Here is a 22,650-nt window from a genome sequence, read left to right on the forward strand (position 1 = left end):
AAAAAGAGGGAAGGAAGAGAGGAAAGAAGAGTATAAAATGAGGTTCCAAGTCATGTAACTTGGTAATACCCGTTATAAACCTGTCGTATTAAGGTTGTCTTGCCCCCCCCCCCCACCCTAGTTTACACCCCACCCCAAATCAAAACATCTTGGTGCCACTCCTGATACCATGAACCCAAAGAACGTATCCGACACATTTCTTCATTTCATGCACACATTTTAATCAGAATAGACAAAGAGTTCTATGATTATTATATATATAAAGTCGTACCATTTTCAACATTAAAAAATGGACATTTGAACCTGTTTTCAAGTAATTTTCAGATGTTTATAAAATAAAATCTGATTCTGCCCACATGATCAGAAGACAAAGGCAGCTAATAATGCCACTAGAATCAAAGTCCCATATACAACATCTGTTTCTGTCTGAACTTCAATTACAATACAATACTTCTATTGTATTCTTACAGAGCAATGCATAGTTTGCATTTTAATTATAATACATGCACACAAAAAAAAGATAAAATATTCAAGGAAATACATTCAACATTTGCCATGGCACTTTATAAATTATAATTATTAAGTTAAATATGTGTGCACTGATAGTTCTATACAGTAAGAGTCCCATGACAAAGAAATTGTTATAATAGACTACAGGTCATTCCAAATGTACTTGTCATTTTCTTGAGGCAAATCCCTTCCAAAAAATGGAAGTTGAATAAAACCAATACAAGAGTAGCATAAATTAACTATCTCGGTATGGGGGCGATGTAAAAGAAAGTGGCCTTCATAAGGAGCTTTTTTTCACGTATATTTATTTTCCCTGTATTACAAAACTTGTTGCCGATTAAAGGTCAAGTCCACCAAACGAACATAAAACTGAAAATTTCATCAAAATCGGATGTAAAATAAGAAAGTTATGACATTTTAAAGTTTTGCTTATTTCTCACAAAACAGTTATATGCACAACTCATTGATATGCAAATGAGAGTCGATGATGTCACTCACTATTTCTTTTGCTTTTTATTGTTTGAATTATACAATATTTCAATTTTTACAGATTTGACAATTGGGACCAACTTGATTCAACCACAAACTGTTAAAATAATGGTAATTGCACATGTTCAGAGAGGAATAAAAAGTTGTTCCACATGACAATGAGGAGAAAATTCGAATTTTTCATATTTCATATAATAAAATACAAAAGAAATAGTGAGTGGGTGACGTCATCTGTCTGCTCATTTGCATACCGACCAGGATGTGCATATAACTGTTTTGTGAAATTAAGCAAAACTTTAAAATATCATAACTTTTTTATTTTACAACCGATTTTGATGAAATTTTCAGTGTTGTGTTTGTTGGATTTTTCTCCTTTTATTCAAACCAACTTTTTATTGGGGTGGACTTGTCCTTCAAAAAATGTTAGAAATTTACAACTTTGTTCTTCAACCAAATGATCAAATGGCACCATTTAGTGGCTTCTAACAGGAGCTTATAACACCCACTGATAACACATTTATGAAACATGGCCTGCACACTTAGTAAATTGAAAATTGTTTCTTGACATAACATGGACATATGCTGAAGATTTTAATCACCGCATAAACAGGTCTTTCGCTGTTAAAATGAGGCACAAACACGAACAGATCTATAAATAATCAGAGAACTGACATTTTCTTGGAAAAACAACATAATTTCTGTACCAGTAGTACAAAGTATCAATGATGTACTGAACTGTTAATTCATTCTTATCGTAAATACAGTGATTAAAAGAAGGCAACATGACTGCAATAAACCTTGTAATATACTGGGCTTTGAATTTAATTAGCCTCTGTTTGTGCAATCCCCTAGGTACAGGATGTGGCCCTTTAAACAAAACCATGAATTCAATTTAAAACACATCCCTTAGGGATGTCTGTACATGACAAAGATGTGTAAAAGGTCCTCTAAACCTACAATAAAATACCTGTAGAGATGAACCCAAAGAGAATGGGATCATTTTTTCTCTTTAAACAGTGGAGACCTAGGTTATAGATGAAGCAAAAGGATTAAAGGACAGATAAATAAATCATTTAAAATGAGCAAAAAAGAAGAAGTCCTATTCACAAAGTAGAATAAATCAAAATAACTCTTAATCAGAATGAGACGTTGCAAGGAGAACGCACCTGATAATGACTTGCATGACTTAATATGTACTAACAAAGAGATAAGATAATCTCCCTATTAGACTTCAAGGACATTCCTCAAAGAATAAGCCAATTCATAGATATAATCTGAACATAATTCTGTAGATACCAGACCAAATCTAAACCCCAATGACATCAAAACCACAAGAAGATTGCTTACAATGCAATATGCATGGACTGGATTCCAATCATTGTGGCTTATTGAATTCAAAAGGCAGCTAATGGAATAAATTACCTCTACACATTCAGAGATGAACTTCAGATTCCTGACCAATTGGGAATATCATATCATTGTTCACTCAGTGTATTCCATGATACCAAAGTGTTGCAATAATTTAATTCTAAAGGGAATTAAAGCTGTTCATTAGACATCCTTTTCACTTCAGGATACATTACTTTAAGTGCAAACAATGAATCTCTCTGTGTTTTGAAATATCTGATCAATTTCAAGGTCATTGCAGACAAGTATTAACCCCAAACTGGCTTATTCCAAAGGAATCAAGGGGCCTTGCGGCTTCCATGTAGATGAGACTTTATAATGAGCTAGATTGAGTGTTTAATCTTCAAGGAAGAAGAAGTTGCCTGTCTTCTTCTGCTCTGTGTCCTTGACAGAGTTGAGCTTGTTGATGCGAGGTCGGAAGTTTGTTGGATCTCTGCGGAAGGTGATATCGAGTGACTTGAGGAACTTGTTCATACCGACAAGCAAAGACTGTGGCCTGCAAAACAAAACAAGAAAATAATAATGGAAATTTATGTAGTATGTAACAATCATAGAAGATTCTCTATGCCACAGAGTGAGGCCTTACAGATATCGAGTTATATTCAAGAATATTTCCTTCTGCTAGGGTAATAAAAAAGTGTAGAATACATTTTGATGCCACGCTAAACTCTACATCAGTAGATGAAGAAAATGCGATCTGCCAAGGCTGAGTAAAGGGAATCCTAATTTGTTCTACATGCACCTATACACCATAATGATATAATAATACCATCATATCATTACCAGCAGCTTTCCCTCATCTTTTCTTCCTTCTTTTTCCTATAGCACACTGAGACCTTCATGAGGTGTAATGCACTATACAAAAACTGTTCATTATTATTATATTATCTAACATGGATTTATGACTGGTTTTCTACCACATTGCATATGCACATCAGGTTAGTTTCACACATTCAGGAGTTTGGTATCCTAATGCTAAAATGACCTCGCGGGTCTCACCTCTTCATCAATAAAAATGCTGAAATTCTATGGAAATTTGCTCTAAACCAACCAAATATCACAATTTCAGTAGCTTATCACAGTAGACTGTAACCTCCCAACTAGGACCTGAACGTGTGATTTTAGTGAAGCCTCCCCTGTCTGAAAATGTTATTGCAAACTGAAAATAATATCTCTGCAGTCAGACTTACGTGTTAGCTCTGGTCTTGATAGATGGCATGCCATCAAACACTATGACTCGGTCAGCCAGGTAGGTAGCCATGATGAAGTCGTGTTCCACTACGAATCCTGTCTTCTTCGCATGGAGGATGAACCTACAACGCATCAAGAAATAGATAGAGTAGTTAATTCTTGTACAAATAAACTGAATCACTCGAACATCCAAACTGGCAAGCCCCACTTCATTAATTTCAGAATGACTTCTAATCCAGTGGAAGTGCTTTATGAGAAAATCAGTTTCCCCCTATGAAGGTTTCCTCCTCATATTCTACTGAATGATACCATTCATAAAAACATACTAAGCTTTGATTTTGGTACATGTATACGTGTTGGCAATTCATATGATTATTATATTCTCGTGCACAAAATGTATCAACCCCTAACACTAAGAAGAATAGATTTTTATTTCTTTTTAAAAGATGCTAATAGGATGTTAGGCATCAGTAATTATCTATCAATAAAGTAAAACTGACCTTTTGATGACTTTAGCGGCAACGAGACGCTGCTCTGAGTCAAGATAGGCAGATGGTTCGTCAATGAGATAGACATCAGCTGGTTGACCAAGGCATAGAGTTAAGGCTACACGCTGCAATTCACCACCGGATAAGTTCTGAACCTGTTAAACATACAAAGATGAATATGTAGCTGAAGGTTTAGAACAGCATCATTTTCCAGATTTACTTGGCTCAGTTGAATTCAGCATTCGTGCTATGATTAGCCAGATGTGGCTTAATTCTCAAGCAGTTTGTGTTTCATTGATCAGCAAGTTTGGTACTCATTAAGACTCTTTTGGTATATGAATATTTGAGTCGAGACTGAGTAACTACAAATTTTTTACATGCATCACTATCATCAAGAAGTTACTATGAAGCAAAATAATAAAACTTGTCTTCATCATAGTTATATTGATGATCATCATCACCATCAAAATCAACATCATCATCACCATCATCATCTCCATCATCATCATCACAATCTCCATCACCATCATCATCATCATCATCATCATCATCACCATCATCTTCATCATCATCATCATCATCACCATCATCTTCATCATCTCACCATCATCTTCATCATCATCATCATCATCACCATCATCTTCATCATCATCATCATCATCTTCATCAACATCATCATCATAATTACCATCACCATCACCTTGATCATTATCACCATCATCATCATCGTCATCATCATTATTATCACTATCACGTTACAAATACTACAAAGTATCCCAATGATTACCTCTTGGTCAAAGATGCTCTCGATTGAAAGTGGCTTCATGACATCAGAGATGAACTGTGGATGAACATAGGAATCTCTTATCTTGGAATGGAGTAGCATCCTGACCGTACCCTGAGACTTTGGACTGATCTTCTGTGGCTTGTAACTGATGTTCAGCTGAGGGACTGTCACTGCAAAAGGGAAAAAAGCATCAGAATTGTTCAATTATTAATACTTCTGATCCGTAATTGATATAAACTTCTTACATTTATCAATAAATATATATATATATGGGTACCGGTAGGAAGTAATTCCTTAAAAAGCTGTGTGCGCTGTGAACGCCTAGCTTAGCCGGGTAATATAGGAGCGCCTTGAGCACCTAACAAGGTGGATATGTGCGCAATATAAATACCCTATATTATTATTATTATATATACTTGTATTACTTTTCTCTCTCTCTCTCTTTCTTTCATTGCACCTTCAGCACTATGAAAGCTGGATTTGGCGAATTATAAATCATATCAAAAGTTATTAACAGAATCTACATTCCCCACTCTCCATCCAGGGTTAGCAATGGGTTCCTGGTACAATTGATTTCTCAGAATGGTTTGACCTTTGTGCAGCAGATTTGCTAGAAAATCCAGAGAAGCACAAATATTTGGAAGGTGATTTGCCCCGAGATATAAATACACTTAATACACAACTCTCACATTTTTCTAATGAGCAGGAGGCCAATAGGAATGTTGTTTATAGAGTGCATGCTGCACAATTATGGAAAGAGCAGAAAGATCAAACATTAATTTTATTTTGTTGTGAGTCAAATGCACTGGACACAGAAATACATGTATAGGACTACACATAAATTTTCAGTCAATATTCAGGTCATATTTTGAAAATTAGGGTACCTGAAAGTATTCCTATGTAATGGACCTTTCACTTATGATTTTATTCGTCCAGGAATGTTGAAAAAAAAATTGATGGCTAACAGTGATTTGTAATTCCGTTCTCTTAACAGAAGATTCCCTTGAAAAGAATGATAGGTCAAAGGGTAAATGTTAGATGATCTACTTACCACCTTCATCATTTGGTTTGAGAATACCAGCCATCATCCTGATGAATGTGGTCTTCCCCGTTCCATTCTCTCCCAACATCACAATGATCTCTGAATCAGTGAATTCTCCTTGGTTAACATCCATGTGGAATGACTCTGAAATGCAAGGAAAGGAAGAGGTTATAGCAGGACAAAGGACAAGAACACCATATCAAATTGCACAATTTTGCTTATTAATAATTCAATTTGTAAACAAGCTTTGAAAAATGCCAAAAAAAACCTAATTGTTGCAATGACAAAGAAGCACAACTGATTAATGATTTTTCTCTACTGAGTTTGGAAGCCCCACCCCATTGCTATGGATTATACAGGTATGACTTGAAAATGAATGGATTCATAGGAATCAACCTCTTCATTTTTCCTATTCTTCCCCTCATCTACCCGCACCCCTCCACTCTTTCTTTCTATCTCTCTTTCTTCATTTGCTCATTCCTGGGTAACGAAATTAACATATCCTCTTGATTTCAACCCCCCCCCCCCATCCCCTCCCCTTCTTTGCCTTCCCCTCTCTAATTAACCATTTCCATTTCTGAGTACTAATTTTCGGGTATCAACACATCCTCTTCATTTCTCTTTCTCTCCTCACACTTTTTGCTCTCTCCTTCCATTCTCCCCCCCCCCCCCTTTCCTACATACTTAAAGGACAAGTCCACCCTAACAAAAAGTTGATTTGAATGAAAAGAGAAAAATCCAACAAGCATAACCCTGAAAATTTTATCAAAATCAGATGTAAAATAAGAAAGTTATGACATTTTAAAGTTTTGCTTAAATTCACAAAACATCCTGGTGGGTATGCAAATGAGGAGACTGATGACTTCATCCATTCACTATTTCTGTTGTATTTTATTATATGAAATGGGGAATATTCTACTTTTCTCCTCATTGTCAAGTGAAACGATTAATTCCTCCCTGAACATGTGGAATGAGCATTGTTTAATACTATATGATTCAGTCAAGTTGGTCCTTATTGTCAAATCTATAAGAAATGAAATATTGTATAATTCAAACAATAAAAAACAAAAGAAATAGTGAGTGAGTGACATCATCGACTTTCTCATTTGCATGTCACTGAGTTGTGTATATCACCGTTTTGTGAAAAATAAGCAAAATTTAAAGTGTCATAACTTTCTTATTTTACATCCGATTTTGATGAAATTTTCAGCATTTTGCTAGTGTGATTTTTCTCTATTTATTCAAATCAATATTTTTCTGGGGTGGACTTGACCTTTAATGTTTTGCTCATTCCTGGGTACTGATATCGTCGCATCCTCTTGATCTCTCTCTCTCCCCTCCTTCCCCTCTCATTCACCTCTACCTCACTCTTTGTCCCCCTTTCCTACATACTTAATGTTTTGCTCATTCCTGGGTACTGGTATCGACGCATCCTCTTGATCTCTTCCTCTTCTGCATTCTCAGAAACCTTGAAGACCAGTGACGTCTCTCGAAATCTCAGGTTTTCCGTCGGAACAAAGCCATCCAAGAATATGTTGATTCCTAAATACAGAGAAGTCCAATAATGAGACAATGTTACATTCAGGGTGAAAAATATGATTTTTTTAATGATCATTTCCACCTTGAGTCATTAAAAGATAATACTTTCCACATTATATTGACAATGCTGGGGTAACTGAAATTGTCTTGACTGCATTAAGAAATAATCTTTTATTTATTTTTTATACAAAACTAACACATGAAGGCTCCAACAGATCATGTATGAACAATGAAATAGCTATACTGAGATATGCTAGATTAAATCTATAGATGTCTTTAACAGTATGGTGTCTTTCAGCTATGTGATATATCACCCTCACAATATTATTCAAGAAATGGAGTCACTTGATTCAGACAACTAAACTGATTCATTCAAGCATAAATTAGTGAAAGAAAGTCATGAGTATTCACATAACTCTATTAATACTCTTGGTCAAACTTACTACAATCCTAATAAAGAACATTCAAGTGCCAAACCTAACCAACACTTTCCCCATATCAAATAGCCCAAGATGAAGAACTGGAACATAGTTGTCTCAGAGTGTGTTCAATGTTGATTTTCAAATTTAAACAGCAACATGATTCATGATTCAAAATGCAATTACAAAGCACAGAACACAAACAGTACACTGGTCAGTGTTGAAAATCTGAAGCTGATTTTACATCGATCATCCTTCAATCCCAACTCATCAGTGAAGCTTCTAATGCAAGTACATTTAAAGACAGCTCCAAACTCATTCGTGGTCAGGGTTGCATTTCGTTTCATTCGCGATGCTGAAAGAGGTAAAATCTATACTGATCGCATTTAAAAATGTACCTTTGCTGGCTTTCAAATTTCCCTGCGAGTAGAGATCTGAAAGATGATTACTTTTGCGACCAGGAATGGTGGACATTGAACACTTTGTTTCTCATTATATTGGGGATTTGGATCATGATTCATGTTGCTGTTCAAATTTGAAAATCAACATTAAATGCACCCTCATGATATACTTGATTGCTCTTTATAATCGCTAACATGATAAACAATTTCGCACGGTCATTTGAAAAAGAAAACAAAGACAAAATATTTACCTTCCCTAACACTAAATGGCAATGTGACAACACCATATGCACTGGGAACACCGTAGAGACAACAGATGAAATCAGAGAGATAATCTAACACTGATAAATCGTGCTCCACTACAATGATGTACCTATAAATAAGATGTGGAGAAAATATCAGAATATTATCAGAACAAGTAAAAACCAGAGCCATGTTGTAAGACTGGTCAAAAGATAAACATGTGATAATACAAATTTTGCCCATTAATAGATAGATCTAAAAGAAAAGTTTGTGAGATTTAAGTTTGGAATATTTACGTATATTGCTGACTCGCTATTAATCTAAAGTGACATAAGGCTCGTTGATAAACAAAATAATTTTGTTCTGTTGCAAGATCTATCGTCTTTTCTGCTTGATTGAAAAACAAGATTGTTAAGACTATGCAAATTACAAGTTGGCAATTTTGTGAGTATATTGTGCCATGTTGTAGAGATTGCTCTCTTACTTCATTGTCTTTTACTTGATTATCAGGAATATATGGTTTTTTCTAAGCGTCTTCACCCAATGGGGGAGGGCAATCACAAAGCAAAATAAAACAACCGCGTAGCCAGGATTTAATTTTGGAGGGGGCGGTAAGTGCACGTGAAGCGCGCTCCCTCTGGGGGAGGATGCGGAGCGCAAAGTTTTGGATATCTCATCAAATTCAATTTTTAAAAAGGCGTCTTTTGCGTCTCTAGTACCCTTATCAACTCGAATTCAATTGACCTGCTGTGATTAAAAAAAAATGTTTTCGAAAGAAATTATGAGCGCCCAAAAATGGGAAAATATTGAAGAATTTGACATAATTCCTCTTACCGCGCGAAGCGTGGTAGCTTAAAACGTTTTATAAATATAGAGAACAGAAATGTTACAATTATGCCTACCTTGGTCACATCAGATGTGATTGTAAAAACTTTATCCACATTAAATTTCATTAACTCAAGTCGCAAAACAGAAAACGAGTATATGCAGGAAGGAAATAGGCCCTATTCCTTCCGCAAATTGCGTTGAAGCTCTGAATTATAGAAATTTCTCTGAAACTTTAACCTGTTCTAATTTTGATATTTCTTAGATTATATACAACTCGATTAAGAAGAAAAACGTGCTCAAAATTTGAAAGGGATGATGCAAGCTAGAAGAGGGACTTTTCCTTTCCCATGCTCGCGAAGCACGGAAACCTCTGTGATTTATTTTGGAAGAAAAAAACGTGTAATTTCGCTCATATTAAGAGCTTCCTTTTGTTTGATCAAGAAACTTCAGTGATATTCAAAATTTCAAATCAATGGCACAAAACAAGACGGGAAATGGATGTACAACGATACAGAATAAAGTTTAATATCGTATACATATTTTTGCATATACCATGGCATGAATTTAATGCCTCCCCCTTGAGAAGATACTTTGGCAAACATTACTTGCTAAAAAGCATGGAAATAGCATTTGGGGACTCGGGTAGTGACGGAAAAGTCTCCCCGCTCCGAATAGAAGAGCCAAAATTTTGTGTCAATGCAAAAAAATTAAAAATACTTTACATACTCTCTACACCCGCCCATGTATACTTTATAATTTCTGGTAAGAATATACGATTCCCTCAGCTGGGAAGGGGAAAAACGGAGTAGAAAAAAAGGTGTGGGAATCAAAAGGGAATAGCAATTTTGATATTTTTCCCGCGCGGAGCGCGGAAGAAAAATTTTGTATAAAGAGAGAAGAACCTCTCGTTCAGGTTTTTATTCTCTTGACAAAAAAGAGGGAAAAACAACAAAGCTTTACCCTTCTTCCCTTTTCTCCTTTCGCTTTTTCTTTTTTTCCCTTTTCTTTTTCTTTTTTTTTTCTTTTTGGGAGCGTTTTTTTGGGGGGCGGTCGCCCCCCACCCTGGCTACGCGCCTGAAATAAAATCCTTATAAAACTTCATTTTAACCTTTTGTATATTAGATGGTGGTACCCAGTCAACATTGTCAGGCCAATGTGAATATCTGAAAGAAAAATCCAATTTTGTTCAAACTTTACCCAATCCGATTCTTTGATCTTTCTTTCCCCTTATCCTTCAAAATGAAACCTACAATATATTTAAAACACTTCAGAATTTTGTAATATCAAGCTAAAAGTGTAAACCCTACTTTGGGTTTTTAATAATTTCTAATATATCATTAAAAAAACCTTTAAGCCATCAAATAACACCAGTGAATGAAATGTAAAGTAGAAGAAGAAAGACATAAGATAGAGCTTACTTATCAGAATGTATAAGTGATCTGATGGCTTGGGCTGCTTTGAGACGTTGTTTAACATCAAGGTAACTAGATGGTTCATCAAACATGTAGCTTCATAAGAAAACAAAATCAAAACATGTAAATATAATAGTAATCTGGTTATAATGTGCTTTGTATCACTAAACGCTTACTATTTCCAATTACTACGGTTATCAGATTCAATCAGTCATTCATGCACACAATGTATGCACATCCTTCACTCCCTGGGGAGCAGTCCAACCAGTTGCCACTGAGGTGCACACAATGACTTTCACATCCTGGCAAGTACCCATTTGGCACTTGGGTGGAGAGTGGCAAAGTGTGGATTAATGCCTTGCCAAAAAATGCTAGGCCACAGTTGGATTCGAACATGACCCTCTGTTTACAAGGCAAGAATCAGAACTGCTACACCCCTGCTCTCCCAACATGCATAACAGCCATGATGAATCTAAAAGCTCACAGTGCATCATCAGTGGCTTAGGCATCTTGCATAATAATTTTACAAGAATGGCGATATTATATATGTATATGGTTCTCTAAGCACATCCATAATCAATATATCTCCACTGTAAATATAAATACATGTGATGATTCATTTATCAACAGGAAAATGCTTTCTTTCTAAATTGCATCTTGTATCGAAACAAACAAGTGAGGATTTTTTGCAACAAGGGTTATTTTTAACATGTTGTGCCCTAAGTCATATACCCATTTTCCTCACTTGAGTCAAGTACAGGAATATAGAATGATTTCTTGTTGAATGAAAGCAATGGCATGCACTGGTATTTATGCTCATAACTCTCTGATTGAAAGATGATGTGTTTAATACATGACCCATTGAAATATTTAAATTAAATTAAAAGCTACTTACATATCAGCCTGCTGTATACATACTACAGCACATGCAAATCTTTGTAACTCTCCTCCAGATAACTCCTCTACTTTGCGATCCTTGATTTTCGTAAGGTCTGCAACATCAAAAGAACAACAATAATTAGCACAATTTTATCACTTTACTTGAAAAAAGAGGAAGATTTTTTATGAAGTGCTTCAGTACATTTTGTCTGTTTAAATATGTAGTATCTTACACACAGACATGTCACGTATTAATTGAGAGATCGCTGATCAGCAACAAAATTTTTTAACTTCAGAAAAAATCTGGGTGTTTTGCACTCCCTTGCCAACACGGTTAAGTCAAAGTATTACTCATATGATTATTTTTATTCACTAGCACAGGGGTTCTCAAACTACGGCCCGCGGGCCGGATCCGGCCCGTGGATCCTCTCAATCCGGCCCGCGAGACTCTGCTGGGTTTTTTAATCACTTTTAAGTCACAATATGAAACATAGCTCAATATGACTACATTGTGTATCCATGTCGACCTGACCGTAATAAAAGTAATGACAGTCAAATAAATTTGACTTTTAAACAAAGTTTAGTAGAGTCTTTTCTGTCTGTTCGATCTACTTTCTTATTAGATGACCAGCGCTGTTCTCACCATGTTTGGATCTACATACAGGTGCGAACGTGCATTTTCCACAATGAACATTTTAAAGAAGTAACTCATACCGAAGCACCTTGACCAGTGAACATTTGCACCAGTGCCTTCGTCTGGCAATTACACCTTTGGTGCCAAGGTTCAAGCAACTTGTTGCCGACAGACAATGTCACTTTTCCCATATTGAAAGTGACTAGGGGACTGACACCCTTATTAGAGTCTACAACAGACATGCTCTTTTATTAAATCTACTTTGACTACAAAAAATATTGATTCTTCAAGACATTATCTGTCTCCCCAATACCAGGTATATAGGTACAATCTAGATTCCTTTTAACAAAGTACTATACAATTTTGTTATCATTAATATTGACTCTCGCTGTATTTTGAAATCTTTTCTAATATTGCCTGCATTCCATATGAAACTGCTATAAATTTGTTGCATTAAATGCTCCCCAAATAAGGGCAACATTGTACAAGAGAGCATCTAGGACCCCGACCGCAAGGGTCTCTGCGCTTCGCGCACATTTTCTTCTAAGTATCCACTTCACCCTGGCCCTTTCAGGTTTACTTGGAGTCTCATCTGGCCCTTCAAAGAAAAAGTTTGAGAACCCCTGCACTAGCATATTACTCATTGTAGAGTGCCATTGCAGATTATGATCAAACTTTGGTTCAGAACAATGAGAAGATGAGCATTACGATCAGATTCACGTTTATACAAAACAAGTCAAGCCTGAGTCATATCGATTATTTTGAAAACCGGTGTTCGATCGAACATCGATGCATCGAATTTTGAAGGCGCGGCGGGGAAAATCAAGTCAATTCTTTTTTGCTCCGGCAGTCGCGTCGATGCGCTATGCACGCTTTGCATGCACTGACGGTATGCGCGGGCCAGGTGAGCGTTGCACAAGCAGATGACAGAGCAAAGTTCGTTTGTATTTTCCAACATAAAAAAAGCCGGGGACCAATGCAGAATTCTTCTAAAAATATCATCAACAATGATATTTGCAGATGACAACATATAAGTTTAAAATGAAACAATATCAAAGACATGAATCACGCAGAGTCGATCCGAACGATTTTCGGTCAACTAGCATTCGCGGTCCAGACTCGCACACACCAGCCCCGCCCGCAGCCCCGTATACTCACTCTCCCGAAACGACAGGCGTGCTTGATGCCAGCGCCAGCAAACAAGTGCAACCAGCGGGAGCACTGTAACTTGCCTGAGATTGTGTAGTTGGATCCAAAATGAGCTCCAGATTGATGGGAATAAATACGTAATTTTCTCTGGATGGTCATTTGAATTGGTATTCAATGCTGATATAACGATTGTGAGGAAAGATTGTGGAATATGAGTTATGACGATGTTCGAGAATTAATCCTGATATGCTAATCCACTTTTTTATATTTTAGACACAAGACAAGAGCATGCGATCAAAATAAATATGAATGTCTCGAGCTCTAAATTCATATAAATTATTATTGGATGTCAAACACGATTTAATAAGATTTTATGGCCATACTAAAAATATTGATGATGTCAGCAAAGTATGTCATGTTCATAATAGTATTATACTGGCATTATTTTTATTTTTATTCCATCTCTGGCCTGGACGTCTCCGGAGCGAGCTAGCTCCGAGAAAAAGAAGCACAATGCGCATGCGCGTTCGTTGACGTATTTTCCATTCATGAAATCAGAGCCCAAAGTTGGGCACAAACTAGCTTCAAATTGATGGAAAAAATATCAAACGCAATTTTCTCAGTTTTGTCATGTAAAATGTTATTATATGGTGATATTACGATCTTGAAAAGAGTTTCTGCATGTTGACAATGTTCGAGAATCAATCCTGAGGTGATGATTTTTTTTAGACAAGTGCACTCACTCAAGTCGATTGTCATGTGATGTCCGTCATTGAAAATTGAAACGAAATACAAACGTTTCACATCAAGCTCTAAATTCATATTAATGATTATCATATGCAAATTATTGTTAAATATTACGATTAAATAATGTTCTATGGTCATGATATTAATATTGTTCATGATAGCAAGGTTTATTTTACGTTGATCGCATCAATTTTCCGGCTATTTTCTGGTTTGATTAAAGCACAGTACTGCGCATGCGATGCACGATCGATGACTTCCATTCATGAATTCATCGTGCATAAATTATCTCGGCATGAGCAGACGAGTAAGACTCGAACTATGATCGAAATAAACTTCAAATTAATGGTGAATAGGCATCATAATTACACAATCGGTTTCATTTTTGGGGGAATACAAATCAAGTAAGTAGTAGTCAAGTTGGACATTACTGTTTATTTTGTATTTTGATGATTGTGTAAACCAAACGAATCGGCCGGCCGACGTATTTTTTTTCTTTTTTCGATGCACCGATTTTGCAAAATCTGCACCGGCGCTCGATGACATCGATCGAACACCGATTTTTAAAATCGATTCGACTCAGGCTTAATACAAAAGCCATGTTTTGCTTGTGCGCACATTTCATATGAGAGCCACTGATTCCTTAAGAAAGTTCACTAACAACTCTCAAATCACCAACAGCAAATAATGTACAGACTTACCTAGTCGTTCACATATGACATCTTGTGTGTCTGTCTCATCTTTCCTATCCAACAAGAGTTGAACGGTACCCTGAAATTTAGAAGATGGGCAGAGAGAGAGAGAGGAGAAAAAATAATAATAAAGAGGGGACTGTACTCTCTTGAGCCTAAAAAATAAACCTTATCTTTTGACTTTGAAAAGGCATGCTTGTTTTGAGTACGTACACTTCAGTGTCACTGGGCATACAGGAATAACAATAATGATATTCCATATTTGTATACTGCATATCATGTTATCATTTTAGGTCTCCAAGTGCTTCCTAAGAATTTTGAATATGATCACCCTGGCCTTAGCTTGGAAAGCATTTACACCGCGCACAGGCTTTGAAGGAATAATTCTTAATAATAATAATAACAACAATATATAGCATTTATAATGTGCCAATTTTATCTAGTTTTCTATTCAATGGTGCACTAAATATTACCCCGGCTGTAGCTCCAGCTGCTAGAGCTGCTTGGTGCATTCAAGGAATTAATCCTGCCGGTACCCATTCACCTCACCAGGGTTGAGTGCAGCACAATGTGGATAAATTTCTTGCTGAAGGAAAACACACCGTGGCTGAGACTCAAACCCATGCCCCCCTCATTGAAAGACGTGAATCGTTACTAGACCACGACGCCCCCACAATTCCTACAAGGTATACAGTCTAGACTAACCTTAACAGCCTTTGGGATCTGGTCTACATACTGAGGCTTAATGATAGCCTTCAGGTCATCCTCTAAGATCTTGGTGAAGTAGTTCTGGAGTTCAGAACCTCGGAAGTAGAGCAAGATCTCCTGCCAATCTGGAGGGGACTGGGTGTGAAAAAAGTGACACAAAGTTGCAAAGTAAACATTAGTTTGTAAATTGGTAGTATTCAAACATTTGAATGAAAGTAAACTAATGCCTGAAAAAAATGTATCAAGGTGTAAAATGCAAGAATCAAACTCATGAACACACAGTTAAGAATAGGAATTCTACATTTGAAAGAGATACTGGCAGTTTTTAATGATCTTTAAAGATCATTGTTTTGTATATCTTGATCATCATCACCACAATCATCATCATCATCATCACCATCATCATCATTATGACAATTATCACATCATCACATTGTCATCATCATCACCATCATTATCATCACCATCATTTTCATCATCATCATTATCATCATCAAAATCATCATCAAAATCATCATCACCATCATTATCATCATCATTGTCATCATCACCATCATTATCATCATCATCAACGTCGCCATCATTATCATCACCATCATGTTGAATAATGAATTCCTTAATTCCTAGATACTTTGTTCAGGGATCATCTAGTTTCATAAGTGAAGGGTAGATTTAAACACTTACAGCAAACTTTCCTAGATTTGGTTTGAGTTTTCCTGCAAGTATCTTCAGGGCTGTTGACTTGCCAATTCCATTAGTCCCTACTAGACCTAGAACTTCACCTGGTCTTGGGGTGGGTAATCTAGACATCCACAAAAAATATATAACAATTTAGCAATCAGTATCAGTGAAGGTTTGACAATTTCATTTTTTATGTGGTTCCATAGAAATTATTTCAAGTCCTGTTACGTAAAAGATGCAATAAATTACATAATCTAATATATCTTTTTATGTAACCCCCCCCCCCCCCACCCAAGCCATTGTTATTGAACCCTTTCAGTGGATGGGGGTGATGGCAGGGAAAAATCTAAAAAATAATTCTGGGGCTACTTTTGAGCTCACCAGACCAAATTTTCCACATTGTATTAAAAGTTCACATTGGACCCAATGCGAATTTCAGGGGCTCTATTTAATTTTCCAGGGTTCTGTAGGGCATTTTAGGGGCAAATTCAACCCGAGCACCCTTGTAATTTTTTTCCTGAGTGATGGAGAGGTCAGGAGAAACTTCTTCCTATTATTTTTCTCTTAGTTTCAGTTTCAACCAATAATGGAACTCACTACATTCAATGATAAATGAAAGGAGTGGCCTCCAGTCAGCTTAGATATATTTGTACAAAACGTAAAAAGGTAAGAATAAGAATGGATTTAAAAAAAAAGGTGGTTATCTAGAGAATAAGAGCAATTCAAGCAGACTTGTTACACTGCCCTCCAATATTCATCCACCTTTACATCAGGAGTTACATTATACAACAAGATCAAGAAAAATTATCATTTTCAACTTTCTAAGACCAAAACTTTATCCAAATAATATAAAGCCTTCAACCATTGCTTTCCTAAGATGAATGTCTTCCCACCATCTTTTAAAGTGATGACAAACCTCAGAGATGCAAATGGCAGGACACACAATTATGGAATCACCACCCTAATCAAATAAGATCAATTATTCCTATAGACCTACCTGTGTAACTTAAATGAATTTGCATTATATCTGTGTGTTGTATCCTTTTCAAGATTACTTGGCAAATTGATGATGTGAATGGCCTCAAATGGACATTTCTGTAAAAAAACAAACAAATGAAATCAATTGAATTATTTCCATCTTTTCAATAGAATAGTTATGAAATCATATGGATACAACTCAAAAAATCATTTGTCATTTTCATACAATTATTTTCCTATAGAAATTTTCTGGCAGTTTATTCAGTATAAAGTATAATGAAGTATCCACCTAACTGCTATTTTAAAAACTGTGATCAGAGTTTATGAAAATGGTCATATCTGTTAGATCAATAACCATAGTACTTACCTTTACACAAATACCACATCCAATACAAAGTTGTTCTGATATAGCTGCTATCTTGCTAGTTGGGACTACTTCGATACATAGTTTACCTGTAAAAAAAGGGAGAGAGAAAATTATACGATTCATACAGTATTTGTACAGACTCTATAAACAAATACATGCTAGTTGAACCAAGCAAACAATGGCAGAACTTTCATGAATTCTTTTCTGATTCCATAACATCACAGAAATTGATAATATACCAAAGTGTTCACTGGAACTTTTTTGATGGCCCTTTAGGTCAACAAAGAAATTACAGTAATTATCCTTACACTTATATTTCTTTTAAATCAAATCAGTTCCAACTCTGAACTAATCACATCTATAGTTATGTAGCAAGAAAGCTATTTAGGACTGAAGATGAAATGAAAATCATCAAATAACTTGTAATTTTATAAGCACAAGCCAGAAATATATGTTGAAAAACATAAAGAAATTAATTCAAAAGAAATAGACCTCTTTTTTCTTACCCATTCTGACAACTGGACATGACTTCTTGCATTCTTGTCTGCATTTCTTGGGCTTGCATTTGTCACTGTTGACGATGGCAATCCTTGTGAGTTTCTCTGAGGAGGCCATCTTGATATGACTGACTATATACTTTAGTCAGAGAACAGCCCACTGGTAGTGGAACCTGGAAAGAGAGAAAGAGAGAGAGATATGAATAGATCCTCTTTGTATTGATTTGGCTTTTTGCCTCTTTTTCTTTACAGAAAACCAATCAATGCTTGCTAATTTCATTCAAGGATTAAGTTGCATATCAACCATAATCTTAGTAAATCTAGACTTGGAAGACCATCATTTTTGTCTATTTATTGTTAAATATATTTCTATTGTGCTTTGCTTTTATATTTTATTCTTTAGAATGTTATTTGAATATAAATACGACATAGTTGTATCAATCAGTTTCAATTTGGCTGTTTGTTACACATATTCCACAATAGAATAGAATCAAACCTTTAACATGTCATTCTATCAATGTAAAATTACACACAAAAATGAATGACTACGGCAATAACTTGGACATTGGAGTATCTGGCTGCACTGCCAGGAATAAGGAAAAGTCAACCAAATACAAGCAAGACTCATCCAGTAATGCAGTTTATATGATAAAGACAGCTCATAATTTCATTCAAAACGATATCTTCAATACTCCAATGAGTACAAAATGTAAAAATACAGAGCCTATGTATGGTTATCTTGAATAAGCCTGTTCACGGTTGTAAACTGCGCACGAGCAGAAAAAGGTCATTGGAGACAACCATGAAGGTGACTTTCAAATTCACTGACATAGGCATTTGTGATTTGATGATTATTCATGTATTCCTTTCAAAATATTTATCACATCCAAGCTGAAGAGTAATAAATAGAGCCTTCATAATCACTGGTATTTGACAGTAGCCTTAACAATAGTCAAATGTGCCAAAGGCAGACAATAAAACAGATTTCCAAACTTTATCCCTGATGTACTATTCTAGTTACCTGGTCTATACAATGCCTTTTGTTCTTAGAATTTGAATACTCTACGGGTAAAGCTTACGCAACATCTACATTTGAAAATGATAGTGCTTATCCTAATGAAAAATCACAAAGGTCATTTGAGAAAAGTTGATCATGAGCTAACCGTGAACTGGCTTATTGCAATCTGATGACCACACAGGCCAAGAAAAAAAAGGTGGTATATTTTCAAAGCAGATTTTTTTTTACTCTCATCTCCCTTTCATTCAGCCCCTGCCCCTCACAATCCTAAATGAATTTCAATCCCAATCAAGGATCTAGTATCATGTACTCCAACGTAACTTGTAATTTGGGCCTTCACCACATTTCCTTTTGCCGTTTCCAGAACAAAGAAAAAAGAAAATATTCATAAATCATGAAATTGAAAAATTAATGAAAAGTGAAGACTACAATACCCTGACATTTTGTTCCCAGCTCTTAATTCACTCTGCAACTCTGCAGAAGTGTTATTCAATCAAAGGGATCTGATGTTTGGATTTTTAAGCAAATAAAAACTCAAACTTCTTGCTCTTTGTTTTTCTCAAAATTTATGCATTCTATATAAAAAATCATTATGAACATTTCTGCTTTGTAATATTGTGTGACATTACATTCAATTGATTAATGAAAAATTGACCAAAATGTTAATGAAATTGCCGCCTTGACCAGAGAAAACAACCCATCCGGTCATACCAGCGGCGTAACAGGGGTCGGTGGCCAGGGGGGGCAAGAGCCAAAAATTTCCCGGTCATAATCATGGTATGAACAGGCGTAATGGAGAAATGAGGCAACAATTTTTAGAGGGCCAGATAGGCCTATTGCGTATCAGCAGAATTGATCTTTTTAAAAAAAATTGCGAGCGAGCGAAGCGAGCGAGCACAAATTTTGACATTTTTAATCCAAAAATTCAATTTTTTTGATATGCAGAGAATCATATATATCACCTTTCTCTCTTTCCATTCCTTGTTTTCGTGGTCTGTACGCCACTATGAACAGGATTCTTTGCGGCAGTAACGTGATGAGTATAAAAAACAAACAAATGAGGGGCGCAGTATGGCGCATGTGTTAAAAAAAGCTGCTTAATATAAGTCCCGAGCGAGCGAAGCGAGCGAGAAAAAAAATCACCTTTTAATGAGAATTTAACTTTGAGATATATTTTTACATAATATTCAGTAAAAAAATTATATCCTACACTTTTCCTTTGCCTTCCTTTCCTCCTTGTTTTTTGTTCTTGGTTGTAGAACTTTTTGGGGCCATGGCCCAACCCTACCATACTCATATACGAAGTGCTATGCGATTGGGGTCGGGGGCGGAGCCCCCGAACTTCTTGATATCAAAGCCATTTAAACCTCGCAGATTGCTGCTATTTTTAATCAAATATCGCGGGTATATACAGAATATAGCTTTTACACAACACATTTATTCAGCCCAGTTGCGTAATGAACCAAATATTTTGAGGGGGGGGGGGCAATGTGGGAATATTATTTTAATAAAAGTCGCCAGCGAGGTAAGCAAGCTGGAAAAAAAGATTGCCTACTGAACTTAAATTCTAATTATGTGATATATAGATTTTTTTTCATTCAGTAAATAACAAATTTCATTGTTTCCATTTGTTTCATTATACGTTGTCTCCTTTAATTTCTTTTATTTCCTTTGGGTTTGGAACCAAGACCCCCCGGGCCTGTACGCCATTCATTGAACGTAAAGCTTAATGTAAGAAGGGTCCCTACAGGGGGAAGTTATATAGAGCCATTTGAAGGTTATAGATGAAGAGCCCCTACTGCGTGGGGTCGGGGCAAAGCCCCGGTACCTTATTTGAATAAAATTTAGCAAGCTTACAGCGCAATGTTGTATGCAGTCCATCTTTCTTCCCGCTCTTCATTTTCAATCATCGGCAGCCCGGTCGTGTTATTAAGTGTTTTGTTTTTCTTGTCCCTTTTCTTCGTTTTCCACCTTCAGCTTTTGACTAATTCCCTTCTAACTTCATTTCCCGCTATTGTTTGTCATTTGTCATCTTTTAATTAATTTCCCATCACACTATTGCATTACATAGGCCTATTTCGGAATGATTTATCCTTTCTCAAATGTTCTTCTTTCGTTCCTTTTCCCGCTGTCCTTCCTTCCTATTCTGTTAAAAAAATATATATTTATCTTCGTTTTCTTTTCCATTTCCCTTTCCTTCTCCTCCTTTCCTTTTCCCCGTTTCCCTTTCTTTCTCCCTCCCTTTTTTCTTTTTCCCGTTTTTTTTAATTTTTCCCGGTGAAATTCGCCAGGGGGGGCAGCTTGCCCCCCCGCCTGTTACGCCACTGGGTCATACAACAAACGGAGACTCATGATACAGGGACTCGGCTTCGTACAACTGCAAGAGACACCTTGATTCTACTTCTAGGTTAATTTTTTTTAGAATTAGACCTAGTCATCTAAATTTGATTTAGATTTTAGAGTATACTTTTTTATTTCAAATATTGATAAAGATCTACGTCGTAGCCATACGCAATCTATGCCAAAACAATTTTTGAAACTAAAAAAATATCAGCAAATTAAAAAAGGGCGTAGATCTAGGCCTAACGTTAATCCCTAAAATATTAAAAACACTTTCATAACAATTCCCACCCCCCGGCCCTAGGCTAGCATGCCTATAAATTTCTTCAATAAACAATGCGGAACGTCAAGAATCATACTGCCTTTTACTGGCTAAAAACTGGACTAGATTTATGTCTAGTCTACACACAAAGATAGTGCATGGTGTTGCACCATATAGTGCCAATAGTACAGATCTTCACCTCCAGTGAACATTGCCGCTGATTAACCCCCATGCATGGCCATTCATTCATTCATTCATTCCACATCCATTTCCCACACAGAAACCGCGCGATCGCGCTCCTCGGCAAATGATGCCCACAGGACAATTATGATCAATTCTCTACGCACTATTCTTCGCTTACCGTATAAAATAACAAATTTTCTTTCTTCCTCTTACTCTTATCCTAAGTTGGCAAAAAATGGTGCACGAATTGCCGTTCTTTTATGGTTGTCTTGCAGATAATTTACTTCCAGACTGCTCGAAGTTCTTGTGACATGACACCATACTAGGCATAGCATGACACACACATGTGTACATTTCAATCACCGAAAATTATCGAGAGATGGCGCTCTTTAACAAAATTTTGGAGAGCCTATGTTCAGAGGAAAGACCACGGGGGCGGCACAGAGGGCACCTTGATGGGATGGGGAGGGGTGGTCGGGGGAGGGCAAGACGACTTATATGGGACGCCAACATTTTCTCCATTGAATTATATGGTTATTATAACGTAACACGACCCAAGCCTCTCCTTTTCATACTCTTCGATCCCTATATTTCCCTTCCCCTTTTTCGTCAGTCCCTCATTTTAAATACTTCAAAAATCATAGGTGCCGATCACCCCTGCTCCCTCTGTGGCTACATCCCTGCGTTTAGACCAAGTTGATGAATATAAACCGTTTGGACTGCCCTGCTCCCGGCAATCAATTGATCAAGGCGTCTCAAATT

At 36.4% G+C, this 22,650-nt stretch overlaps 1 protein-coding gene across 2 annotated transcripts; it reads right to left on the reverse strand.

Annotated features, from left to right (window-relative positions):
• Positions 1-196: 196 nt before the first annotated feature.
• Positions 197-22,259, reverse strand: LOC129260870 (ATP-binding cassette sub-family E member 1-like). Of its 2 annotated transcripts, none has more exons than XM_054898861.2 (16): positions 22,067-22,259; positions 18,095-18,258; positions 17,589-17,674; positions 17,241-17,338; positions 16,247-16,364; positions 15,560-15,697; positions 14,864-14,933; positions 11,652-11,748; positions 10,763-10,852; positions 8,525-8,646; positions 7,307-7,456; positions 5,924-6,058; positions 4,873-5,042; positions 4,098-4,240; positions 3,597-3,719; positions 197-2,902 (listed from the first exon to the last, which is right to left on the reverse strand). In XM_054898861.2, the coding sequence occupies exons 2-16, from the start codon at positions 18,201-18,203 to the stop codon at positions 2,743-2,745; spliced, it is 1,809 nt and encodes a 602-aa protein (XP_054754836.2). In that variant the 5' UTR covers positions 18,204-18,258; positions 22,067-22,259; the 3' UTR covers positions 197-2,742. The 2 variants fall into 2 exon arrangements, with proteins under 2 accessions (XP_054754836.2, XP_054754837.2); XM_054898862.2 differs by having other exon boundaries at positions 22,102-22,240.
• Positions 22,260-22,650: the final 391 nt, after the last annotated feature.

The sequence above is a fragment of the Lytechinus pictus genome, unplaced genomic scaffold (genome assembly GCF_037042905.1).
Source record: "Lytechinus pictus isolate F3 Inbred unplaced genomic scaffold, Lp3.0 scaffold_19, whole genome shotgun sequence".
Classification (NCBI taxonomy): Eukaryota; Metazoa; Echinodermata; class Echinoidea; order Temnopleuroida; family Toxopneustidae; genus Lytechinus; species Lytechinus pictus.

Bases quoted from the DNA above. Each gene is read 5' to 3' on its own strand.
- LOC129260870 (XM_054898861.2), bottom strand. From the start codon at position 18,203: ATGGCCTCCTCAGAGAAACTCACAAGGATTGCCATCGTCAACAGTGAC. The intron at 5,043-5,923 runs GTAAGTAGATCA...TCCCTTTTGCAG, and splicing joins CAAACCAAATGATGAAGGTG to TGACAGTCCCTCAGCTGAAC. The intron at 4,241-4,872 runs GTAATCATTGGG...TATGTTTAACAG, and splicing joins AGAGCATCTTTGACCAAGAG to GTTCAGAACTTATCCGGTGG.